The 13,114-nt window shown below is 43.6% G+C and overlaps 1 protein-coding gene across 1 annotated transcript; it reads left to right on the top strand.

Moving 5' to 3' along the window:
- Positions 1–5,560: 5,560 nt before the first annotated feature.
- On the top strand, positions 5,561–12,677 carry LOC113090024 (low affinity immunoglobulin gamma Fc region receptor II-like; the record flags this gene model as incomplete). Its single annotated transcript, XM_026256139.1, has 5 exons — positions 5,561–5,731; positions 6,249–6,530; positions 11,630–11,872; positions 11,967–12,080; positions 12,235–12,677. Coding segments are annotated over 5 exons (821 nt in total), but the record flags the coding sequence as incomplete, so codon positions are not given.
- Between the last annotated feature and the right edge of the window lie 437 nt (positions 12,678–13,114).

The raw sequence follows: 13,114 nt of genomic DNA, 5'->3' as shown, positions 1-13,114 counted from the left end.
AGGCAGACACAGACAGGCCTCAATAGACCAACAGAAATAGCCACGATAGCCAGACGCAGACAGCCACGATAGGCAGACGCAGACAGGCCTCGATAGACCATACAGAATAGCCATGATAGGCAGAACACAGACAGCCTCGATAGACCGTACAGAAAAATAGCCATGATAGCCAGACACAGACAGGCCTTGATAGACCATAATAAATAGCCACGATAGGCCAGACGCAGACAGGCACATAGGCAGACGCAGACAGGCCTCGATAGACCATACAGAAATAGCCATGATGGCCAGACACAGATAGGCCTCGATAGACCATACAGAAAAATAGCCATGATAGCCAGACACGGACAGGCCTCGATAGACCAACGGAAATAGCCACAATAGGCCAGACGCAGACAGCCACGATAGGCAGACACGGACAGGCCTCGATAGACCGTACATAAATAGCCATGATAGCCAGATGCAGACAGCCACGATAGGCAGATGCAAGACAGGCCCGGATAGACCATGATTAGCCACGATAGGCAGACGCAGACAGGCCTCGATAGACCGTACATAAATAGCCACGATAGGCCAGACGCAGACAGCCACAATGGCAGACGCAGACAGGCTCAATAGGCCGTACAGAAATAGCCACAATAGGCAGACACGGGACAGGCCTCAATAGACCGTACAGAAAAATAGCCATGACGGCTGGACACAGACAGGCCTCGATAGACCGTACAGAAATAGCCATGATAGGCCAGACACAGACAGCCACGATAGGCAGACACGGACAGGCCTCGATAGGCCGTACAGAAATAGCCATTATAGCCAGACACAGATAGCCTCGATAGACCGTACAGAAATAGCCACGATAGGCCAGACACAGACAGCCACAATAGGCAGACACAGACAGGCCTTGATAGACTGTACAGAAAAATAGCCATAATAGCCGGACACGGACAGGTCTCGATAGACCCGTACAGAAATAGCCACGATAGGCCAGACACAGACAGCCACAATAGGCAGACACGGGACAGGCCTTAATAGACCGTACAGAAAATAGCCATAATAGCCGGACATTGATAGGCCTCGATAGACCTACAGAAATAGCCACGATAGGCAGATACAGACAGGCCTCGAAAGACCATACAGCTTTTAGATTTAGCTAACCCCTCAAGTAGTAATAAAACTGAATAACCAAAAGGCTTGAAAATTAGATTATAAAAATTTGGCGTGGGTTAGATGCTGGCAAGGAGTCTGCGAATAGAGAAATTGAGTTTTTTTTTTTTTTTTTTTTTTTTATAAGACGAGAAAGGAGCAACGGTCGAAATTAGAATAGGAACGCAAAAATTTGGAAGGAAACATTAGAAGCGGACCATGCAAACGTGTAGGCTTTATTGTAGAGGGAGCGACGCCTTAGAAATGTGATTTCCAGCTGACGTAAGCACTTCGTTTAGTATTATGTCTGCTAACGGAAGGCAGACTGAAGAATCCGGGTTGGCTGAGGGCACAGCTGTCTGAAAGTCTAAAAGTGTAAAGTGAAAGCCGCAAAAGCCGAGTAAGAGTGATGAACCAACACCAGTAGATGCGCGAAATAAACAAGCCTTGAATGTAGCTTAACCCCTTAACTGTCAATCCCAGATGTTTTTTTTTTTTTTTTTAATAAGTTGACGTGTCAAGGTTAAGTTTAAAATACGCATAATCGAATTGACTTAAGCTTACTAGCACACATTGCTAATCTTGATGTAAACAATTAAACATTGTTTATCTTAGTAATCTTATCAAATTCTGAACATTTCCACTCTGTAACAAATAATTTATCTGATGACGTCAGTTTGATAGCATGAGCAGAACCTCCTTAACGCGCCCTCCAGCCGTTAATTGGCTATGAGTGATGGCGGTCACACTGCACTTTTCTCTTCATTGACTTCCATTCATACGAAATGCGAATGCGTCGGACCAGAAACGCAAGCTTATGCGAAAAATTTCGCATTTGGCTGTGTTCCCAAAGTTCAAGTTTGGTGAACTCTGACCTGGGAATTGCATAACGTGAGGATGTGGACCAGTAGAAGAGCGATACATTGCTGCATGACCTCTCTGTACAAAAATTCAAAAGGGAGGAAGCGCTATATGACTTTAGCTGTTGCGCAGCGTCCCATTTTATAATACATTAAAAGATTTATAAAAGAAAAGCTGCATGGTTTGTAGTGTCGACGGGAAACAGATGATACATTGGAATGACAACGTTTTATATATATATATATATTTTTTCTCCTCCTCCCCTTAGGGTGTATATATTTATAGAGAGAGATACAGAGTAACGTTACAATATAATAAAACGCTTTCGACGCCGTCGCAAAAGACACAGTGCTAGCAAGCACATATTAATCAATCTTGTGATAATTGAGGGGAGACCATTTTATCTTGCTCCCGCCCATATTCGCAGTGGCGTTCGAAATAATTTAGCATGTTTAAAGTCTAGTGTGAAAGCGCCTTGAGACGGAGACCAGGAGCGCAAACAAACCATGCCTGCTAATTAATATTCGGTTTAACTGGAGATATGTCACTACTCTGAAATAAGGTCAGCAGCAACTCGTGTCAATGGAGTTATATGCCTGCTGACTGAGCATTGAGCCGAATCTTACCTACGACTCAAAAGAAAGGGTCCATATACGCATCAGCTTGGTAGATCCAGTGTTCATAAATCGCTAGCCCAAGAGTAAGCCATGTAAAGATGAGGTGAGAGCAGCGGTTCCCTGCATCTGCAACCATAGAATCCCATTAGAGTATGAACTTTTCAGGAATAACGCAAATGAAAGACTGAATAAACAAAGATTAAAGCATCGGATTAAAACAGCGAATCTCAAGTGTGCTCCAAGAGCCTTTTTTTTTTTTTTTTTTTATAAATGCGAAAAATCTTTATCAGTATAAAGATTGTAGCGTTTATGATGAGCCTTAAAGTGCCTCATTACGAAGAAGTTATTCAGAAAGTTGTATGCACTATGATCAACATCTTAATTATGCTGTGCAAGTCTGCTAGATAAACAAGCACGAAACGCCCAGTGCTTTATTTGAACGTGTGAGTTTAAATCCTTGCAGAGAATAAATTAATGCCCAGGCGCCGTAAGTGCATAGAACAAAATGATACTTATAATGCTGTAGACTTGTGAAGTGATGAAGGCGAGATGCCGAAGAGACCGGCAGCCTTAATTCTGTCTGCTGGTCCAGAGAGACTTCATTCGTGCAGGTTCACGTGAGCGTACAGATGAATATTTGTTGATTGAGACCAAAGTCTTTTCAGGTGTTGAGACACAAGCAGCACTGACGCGACATCTTTTTTTGTGGGTTGCCATTTCTGTCCTGGGTTTGAGGTGAATAGTGTCATATAGCCCCTAGAATGTGAATTCTACCGATAAATCCCTTTTGAACGCGATTGGTTTTTTTTTTTTTTTTTTTTTTTTTTTTTAAATACTAGTAACTGGCGGTTTTGAGAACCTGGCAACCCTGGCCTGAAAGCACACAGAACTCCGCCAATGTTCACATCCTCTGCCGAGAAAAGCTTGTAAATCATCCAACACAAATGACTGCAGATAATCACCGCGACACGGAGCTAAGCCAACGATCCCGTGTGTATCTTAGAGGAACCTCAAACTCTAGATAGTTTGCGGGGCACGAACTTAATTACAGCAAGTAGATGAATAAACACAACGGCTTGAGCAAGTACAATCGCGTCGGAATCTGCGGTTGCTGTCGCGTCGGCATCTGCGAACTCAAACATGTGTAAGTACGATCTTTTATACAGGAGCATAAAGACGTGATTGGATAATGATGAAGGTAATTAGTGACGAAGTGATTGAGTCTTCCTGGCAGAACTTAGGCTAAAGCTTCCATTTCTGTCTCACGTCAGCGGCAATCTTATGTTTTCCAAATTTCACACAGCCATTCTATGTTTACACAGACACTTGCAACCTGGGTCTGGGTGCAGCTTTAATGCAAAAAGATGGCTTTGGACGAGATGTTTGCTTTTGCGAGCAGAACTCTACATAAGGCTGAGAAACCCTACTCAACGCCAGAAAATGAGTATTTAGGAGTGATTTGGGAATTAAGACGACTAATGCTGGAATGTTTTTATGCTGAAACGGCCTTCCATATTCTTAGAGACCTTATCTGAATAGACACTTGACAGTGCTGTTTTTCCAGACACAGAGCACTCTGACATGACTTTGCCACACACGGACTTCACTCAAATTACCCTTTTCAGGGGTACTGACCATTATAACTTGAGACAGAAAAAAAAAACAGAATTACTTCTGACTGGACAGCTAATAGGTGAACAAACCCATATCACACATGAAAGATTGAAGTTAAGCAAGGTGGGATAAAACAAGGGTTTTGGTTGTCACTTGTCACATGCAGTTTGATGTAAAATCATTGCACACAGGTTTGTTTTATTGAACGTCAGTGCAATGTACAGTTTTGTGGGACTGTTATTGGATGTGCATTGTTTTCTTCTTTTTTTCCTCACCCTGAGAGTCAACTTTTCAACTGTGGCATGTATATATGGTTGTTAAGTGAAACAGTAATGCTCCCTGGTTGTGTACGGCTGGAGTCAGCCTTTATTTGTCAGGGGGACTTTGTAACAGTCACTTTTATGGTAATATGACATTTTTATTAAACACGGGAAAGAAACAACGTCCTCCCTCGTGCATTTTCTTTTTTTTTTTTTTGCTGACACCTATTTGGGTTTTCTCCTTCTCTCCGAGCAACATCTCAACTTCACATTACATGCAACTGGTTTCATCAAAAAAAAAGTATATAACATATATAGTACAGACCAAAAGTTTGGACACACCTTCTCATTCAAAGAGTTTTCTTTATTTTATGAAAATTGTAGAGTCACACTGAAGGCATCAAGGGCTATTTGACCAAGAAGGAGAGTGTTGGGGTGCTGCGCCAGATGACCTGGCCTCCACAGTCACCGGACCTGAACCCAGTCGAGATGGTTTAGGGGTGAGCTGGACCGCAGACAGAAGGCAAAAGGGCCAACAAGTGCTAAGCATCTCTCGGGGAACTCCTTCAAGACTGTTGGAAGACCATTTCAGGTGACTACCTCCTTGAAGCTCATCAAGAGAATGCCAAGAGTGTGCAAAGCAGTAATCAAAGCAAAAGGTGGCTACTTTGAAGAACCAACAATATGACATATTTTCAGTTGTTTCACACTTTTTTGTTATGTATATAATTCCATATATAATTCCACATGTGTAAATTCATAGTTTTGATGTCTTCAGTGTGAATCTACAATTTTCATTGTCATGAAAATAAAGAAAACTCTTTGATTGAGAAGGTGTGTCCAAACTTTTGGCCTGTACGTATATATATATATATATATATATATATATATATATATATATATATATATATATATATATATATATTTTTTTTTTTTTATAAAGATTAAAAATCAAACAATAAACGAGTCTGAGTACTGATTATACCAACAAAGGTAATTTAAATGTCTCATGTAAATATAACTCCTTTTTTTTTTGAGTTAACTCTACACTCTCACTTTATACAGGCAACAGCATTTATAATCAGCTGCTCTCAGACAGCAGCAGAGGAGCGGGAGGAAACTACACGGTCAGTTCTGCTGCTCTAAATCACACAGGAGTTTATGTGTGCAGCGCAGAGAGAGAAAAACCACCCTATTACACATGGAACAGCAACGAACAACCACTATGGGTCACTGGTGAGTTCAGACTGAATCACCGAATTAAATGAGAGACTTCTGAAATGTTCCTTGATATTTTAAGAGCATGATTTGTTATGAAATTTGATTCTGTCATAATACAAGGTTACTACTGAATTGTGTCAATGGAGAAAGATGATTTTTCTTCTGGCAGAGATTAAAACAACGTTGGAAGCAGGGGTCAGCAGCATTTTGGGGTCGCACATATATTTTCATTATTTCAGTGTAAAAATTAGTTTAACAATAATGTACTGGACTGTTTTATTGCCCACAACACAACTGAATAACATTTATTTTTTACTTGATTAGAATTGAGATGATGGTGGATTAAATCAAATAATGGTTTCTCCCAAGGTTTTTTCCTCCAGAACTAACACTTCATGAAGTTGTCTCGGGTGTCTTTGGTTTGCTTGCTGATGGCATAATTACAAATATATTTTGTTTTGAAACAGTGTACATTGTGTAAAGTGTTAAATCAATAAGACTCTTGATTTCCAAACTGTGATTGTCTTCTCAGGTGTTTCTCCTCCAGTCTCTCTGATCATCAGTCCCAACAGAACTCAACACTTAACATCTGTCTCTCTCTCTCTGAGCTGTGAGGACCAGAGTAACTCTGATAGATGGAGAGTGAGAAGATACACAGACAATGGGTGGCTGGAAGATTGTTCATCATCACACTGGGGATCACAGACAGGATCTACATGTACAATCAGCTCCACCAGCACATCAGACACTGGAGTGTACTGGTGTCAGACTGAATCTGGAGAGAACAGTCATCCTGTGAATATCACTGTACACCGTGAGTTTGTGTTTCTGTATCTGTGCATGTTTATTTAGATATATATATATATATTAGTGATGGGCATAAATTATTATTTTTATCTAGATTTATCTCACTGTAATCTTGGAATTAATATAGATTAATCTCATCTGAATTCTGCCGAAGGCATTCAGAATATGTGGGGTTGGGTAAGGGGGATCATTTAGCTTGCATGATTTAGAAACACCCAGCAGTTTGAAAACACCCACAAGGTGACAAACACACACTTTTGTAAAATGTAAAGTCCACGCTAGCTGCTATATGTTTTGCGTTGAGGTGATACTTGATGTGCTGCTGCGGTGATATGCGAACGCTAGTTGGTGCTCCAGTATAATCGGTCCGCCGAAACTCATCCAGTGAGAAACGTTCCGCGGTGCAAAAATAAATTATTAAAATTGCGGGAATTTTTTTTTCTGTAATTAATTAATCTTAGTTAACACGTTATTTTTTGTGTAATTAATTAATCTCAATTAACGTGTTAAAGTCCCGGCCCTTTTATATATATATAAAAAAAGCGCACGCGCTCCCCTCCTTGGTCCGGGGCGCGAGGGGCGGCGGCTTCCTCTAGCGGCCCCATCTCTCTCGTCGGCCGCGGCGCTGGTAGGGGATGGACGGCCCGGCATCCTGGCCCGTCGGCCGTGTAAACGAGTGCGGTTCTCCTCCGGATCGCGGGTCCGGCTGCTCACGTCTCTTGTGGCGCGGGAGTCCCTCAACGCACCCTTCCTGGACCCACGAGGACACCAGCGTGCATGCACGGGGAAGAGACCGGTCTCCTGAGGCGAGGCGCGTTGGGCTTTTAACCAGCGGCGGTAATGAGGCTCCACTTCCTTCAGGTGTGCCCCATCACACGCTGCAAGCCCTGTCTCGTCCAGCGCCCCTCCTTTCACACACCCACTCCAGTCCGGAGCCTGGTGAAGGGCGGCGATTTAGGACGGGGAGCCGGTGACAATCAGGGAGGAGGCAGCTGACTCGTCACATTCCCCCTCCCAAGCGACATCCCCGTCATCAGGGCGCCGCCCACACGGGAGTGCTACCATCCTCAACCAGGCTCCAAACGGTCGGAGTGGGTGGGGATTCCTCTCCGGGCGGTCCTCCCTCTCGCAGCGCACCGGAACAGGGACAGAGAAACCGGGTTTTAGTGACAGCCTCAACCAACCACAGGGTAAAATGACAATAACAGAAGTCACTTACCCTTTTTGTGGCTGGGAGGCTGTCCCCAGTTTTCCTCCGTCCCAGTCCGGGTTCTCATGAACGTTTGCAAGCGAGAGGGAGTGACGTCACCAGATGTTTCCCAACTGCGCTGTCTAGGCTCCGCCTTGCCCGCATTCTCCACCAGTGTCACGGGAGGAGCACAAGACAGACACAGTGGGCGTGGCGTCAGGCCTCGGAGAGGCTGTTATTAACTGAAATCATAAAATAACAGGGAATAAAAGTGGCCAAAGGGGGAAAGTGTCCAAAATAACAGGGAATCTGGTGTCCTCGTTGTGCTGCGGGGTTCGTGTGGGTCAGGCAGTGTTCATGGAGGAAGGGTCCAGGTAAGGGGCGGAGTCCGGCGGCCGCACGCGCTCCCCCCTCCTTGGTCCGGGGCGCGAGGGGCGGCGGCTTCCTCTAGCGGCCCCATCTCTCTCGTCGGCCGCGGCGCTGGTAGGGGATGGACGGCCCGGCATCCTGGCCCGTCGGCCGTGTAAACGGGTGCGGTTCTCCTCCGGATCGCGGGTCCGGCTGCTCACGTCTCTTGTGGCGCGGGAGTCCCTCAACGCACCCTTCCTGGACCCACGAGGACACCAGCGTGCATGCACGGGGAAGAGACCGGTCTCCTGAGGAGAGGCGCGTTGGGCTTTTAACCAGCGGCGGTAATGAGGCTCCACTTCCTTCAGGTGTGCCCCATCACACGCTGCAATTTTCATTTACAATGCAGTACACAATGCAGATGATTAAACAAAATCAGGAAGCATCAGTCTGCACTACATACAAACAAACGCTCAGTGGGCAAGAGATACCAAAAATGTAGTTCTCTTTCAGGGGAACTTTGAACTGTGTATTCTAGGGGGCGCTATGGGGAACACCTCATTGTGACCCGTGTCTGAAGCATACATTGAAAAAACAGTTGGCCGTCGACAGCTTATGAGGCAATCTGCGTGTATTGTAAGCGTTTTTCTATGAAAAAGCTCCACTCTCGAATGTCTCTCTTTTTGAGGAAAGAGGGACAGCCATCTGCTTCCCATGGTTCAACACCCCCCCCCCCAGCACTGCTGAGGCATAGAGTAAAGTGAGCTTGTGGGGATCACAGGTGGATCTCGCTGAGGAGTTTAGAGAGGGACTTTCTCTTTCACTGCACTCTCTCCGGCGGCAGACGAGAGTGAACTTCAGGAGGAAGATGTGATGTCATTAACACTTTCTGATACTGAAGGTAGTGCTCTGCAGGGTTCTGCCCAGGAAGAGCAGGAGATGTCTGAGGTTGGCGAAGAGGCTGAGGCTGAGCCTTCTCAATCCTCCTGCCCTGGGTATGTGAAGCTGTTAGAGGTTATGGATCGCGCCATGGCAATGTTGGACTTGCCATGGAAGCGTTGCAGCAAACTGACGCCGCAAGGTCACCTCAGCGAGCGTTATTTGTCTGACCATAGCCCTCCAGCCCAGATGAGCCTTCCATTCTTGCCTGATTTATATGCAGAAGTCGAAAAAGAATGCCATCTAAGTTCCTCCAGAATACATCTGGCTTAAATGGCAGAGCATACGCAGCAGGTCAGGCTATGGCTTCGTTGCACATGATGGCAGTGCTTCAGGTTTATCAGGCTGATCTGCTGAAGGACCTGGATAAAGGCGAGGGCCTTTCAGCTGACCAGGTAGCTGAGCTGTGCCGCACCACAGACCTCTCTCTCCATGCAATCAAGCAGGCCGCCTCCACCATGGGTAGGTCTATGGTTGCCATGGTGGTAACGGAGAGAAATCTGTGGGTGAATCTGGCAAACATCGGGAAGAAAGAAAGGGGCTTTCTTTTCGATGCTATGATCTCACTTTCCAAACTTTTCAGTACCTCCGTCGAGAAATTCAGAGTGGCAAGGGCACACTCAGCTGCCTTTAAATCCTTCATACCACAAAGGTCCAGGTCCAAGCCCGAACAACATAGGGGTCCTGGCCCGTCTCGATCTGAGGATCAAAGATGGGTGCAGACGGGTTAGTGTCACGGCTCGCACTCCTCTCGTGCCTACAGGAAGGGGTAAGAGGAAGCATGGTTCACGTGGAGATAAGCAGTGTGTCTGATCCAGACGAGGCAGTGTTCTCGTCCAAATCAGAGCGATACCTAGGTAGCTACTCATTCATTTGGGTGTTTTTAACTTTTATCCTCCCCTTCCTAATTCCCCTGTAACCACCAGCTCTCCACCTGATCAAGGGTAACAGTCTCCTATGCTCAGAGCAACCACCTTACTGATGGTCTGGACTAAAAGGAGGCACCCTTTGAGCGGGGCTCCAATGCAGGAGGGTGGAGGTGAATATGTAACCCTTTCTGTTTCTGTTAAATTGCTGGTTGTTATGTGTCTACTAATAAACTCTGTAAGTTTCCTTTGCAGTGCTCAGTTACGTTATTTATTAAACACTCGTCAGCACCGGCCATCTGGTCTCATGCTCTGGTATTAGACGGCCAAGATCACAGGCTTCTGCGGGGAAGCCTCGCTGATCATCAGACCTGGCACAGCACTACAGGGAATTTCATTGATGTCCGGCTAAGTCACCCTGAGGGGCCTCCAGGCCACTTAGCTGTGTTGTCACATCCAGCGGGAAGTGGAGGAGGCAGTTACGGAAGTGTTCCTGTATATACTGCCTCAGGTGGTGCTCCCTTCGCCAGAGGTTTGAGCTTGCCTCTCCCATGTGGTTCAGCACCTCTGCGATGCTTAGGAAACTTTAAGTAAACATGCTAAAATACTAAGCATCAGATGAAGAAGTGAATGACGTGTTCTTCTGGCGCTTATTTATAGTTTCGCCGGTAGTGACGCCAGAGGCTGTCGCCGGCCAAATCATTGGTAATTTTTCAATGTATGCTTCAGACCAAGTGTTCCCCATAGCGCCCTCTAGAGAATGCAGTGTCTCGTTCCCTACTCAGGGAACCATGCTTACATTCGTAACCTGAGATGTTTTGTAAGAAAATGTGAAATTTAAGAAAAATTACAATCTTTATTATTATTAAATATTTGTTACCATATAGTTGCAATTAGGGCTGGGACAACGTGTCAAGGTCATCGATGACGTCGACGCAAAATATGTGCATCGATTCGTCGACCTGTTTTTATTTCTCTAAAAAAACGTTTGCAAAACATTTACCTTATGTGCGCTGAATATACGCGATGGCCGGATCAACATTCTGTCCAACGTTATACAACCAATCCAGGGGTTTTTCTGCATTGATCTTTTTTTTTGGCGGCTGAAAAAAGCCTTATTTGATCGGTGAGTGATGTAGAATAGAATGACTGCTGAGCCTGACAGGGAGCGTACGAGAGAGAGCCCCGTCTGCGCACGCGCGCACTCACAGTCTTCAAACAACACGAGCGCTTCTTGCTCTCTTTCTCTCCCTTGTGCATATTAATCAAAATCATTTAACACGATAGAAAAAGGGCGGAACGCCAAAGTTTCACGTGGAGCATTCAGAGATTTTTTTTAATTGAATGCTAGTTATCAAGTTGTTGTTATTTTCACCTGAAAGAAGAACTTTTTTTCAGTAAGCTAGGCCCTATGTGTTCAGTAAGCTTGTTTCAGTAAGCTATGTGTTTTCAAGGCTTCAAGGTTTTATTGAATGCTATCTCTATACAAGTGCAAAGTAATGCATTCTTTTATTTTGTAATTTTAAGAGCAATAAACTTATATTGCAATGTTAAGGAATTCATGTTTTTTTCATTCAGATATGTAAATCAACATTAATGGGGAGATAATCGAAATCGAATTGGTCTGGAAAAATTAATCGTTAGATTAATCGATGCATTGATAAAAATAATCGCTAGATTAATCGTTTAAAAAATAATTGTTTATCCCAGCCCTAGTTGCAATATACTATTTACAAACAGCACACATTTCCTCTGTTTGTGTAGCTGGTGTAATTCTGGAGAGTCCTGTTCTTCCTGTGACTGAAGGAGATTCTCTGACTCTACGCTGTTTATTTCAAAATTCAACCCTACCAATTCTCAGAGCTGATTTCTATAAAGATGGATCACTCATCCAGAGTCAAACTCCAGAGATCATCATCTCTAATGTCTCAAAGTCACATGAGGGTTTCTACTACTGCAAACACCCAGAGAGAAGAGAGTCACCCAAGAGCTGGATCTCAGTCAGAGGTGAAAGTTAATGAAACTGTGAGCTGATTTATTTCTTGATATGCTCTCGTTCAGATATAGTGCTTGATAAAGTGTTTGTGTGTCTCTTTTTCAGCGTCTCATTCAGAATCTCAGATCTCTGTCCTCCACACACTCAGTTCTGTACTGGCAGTTTGTCCATATCTGATAGTGACAGTCGTGCTGATCTTCAAGTGCTGCAGGATGAGAGGTATAACAGCTGAATGATTTATAACGTCATTTTAAATCATATTTTACTGAGCAAATATTATTATTATCATTAATGCTGTTTGGCTGAATGTGCATGTGGTCAAATTAACATTTGTGTTTGTGTGCATGCACCACTGTCCTCCTTTGACTTGCAGCTAATGGTTGATGGATTCAACAAGAAATTAACAAGAAAACTTGTAGAGCAAAACTTGATTTTACCCAACAGGAATTGTTTGTCATTACATACATTTTCTTATTTGTAATTGCAAAAAAAAAAAAAAAAAAAAAAAATATTATCTGATTTATGTTGATCACACAATGACTCGAACTAAACTGTTTGTTCATAAAGGTTTGGAAGCTTACTTTACATTACTGCTTTTTCAGTTGATTTTCAGTATTATTGTATCATGAAAGTTAATGTTTAATGTTTTAATTTCGTTCTGCTTTAATATTGTAATAAAGTTAGATCTTTTACAGTGTAAGTATTAGTGCATCTATGTTATGTAACCTCTGTGATGTTTGCCTGCTTTATAACCACATGAACATGTCATTTGTACACTGTAATAAAGAATTTGTTGAGTCAATTAAAAATATTATGTTACCCATGCTGCCTAAATTTTTTTTTGTTAATCTTGACTTTTTTTTTGTTATCTTGAGATAAAAAAAAAAATTATCAGTCATTCCAAAATATTAATATTCTGACGGATGTCTTTACGCTGTCAGGTTTAGAGCAGTTCCTGTTTTTTTGTTTTTTTTTCTTGCCGTTCTGAATCCTCACAGTGATCCGTTGAGCTCCCGCGCTGTTTGAACGGTCTCTAACGCAGCTGCGGGCTCAAATGATACATACAAACTGTATTTTTATCGTTCTCCATAGTTCAGCTCAGGACCGCATGTGATAATATCTGTTTTAATATTTAGAAGGGAAAATACTGTGGAACCGTCTGTATTTTGAAGCTTCAGAGTGCCACAATATGAACATTTGCATACAGTAACGTTACATACAGAAAATACAACTCTTTAAAGGTCCCGTTTTAC

This window comes from Carassius auratus, unplaced genomic scaffold (genome assembly GCF_003368295.1).
Source record: "Carassius auratus strain Wakin unplaced genomic scaffold, ASM336829v1 scaf_tig00051685, whole genome shotgun sequence".
NCBI lineage: Eukaryota > Metazoa > Chordata > Actinopteri > Cypriniformes > Cyprinidae > Carassius > Carassius auratus.
The sequence above is the reverse complement of the archived record's forward strand: the minus strand, read 5'-3'. Positions and strand labels throughout refer to the sequence as shown.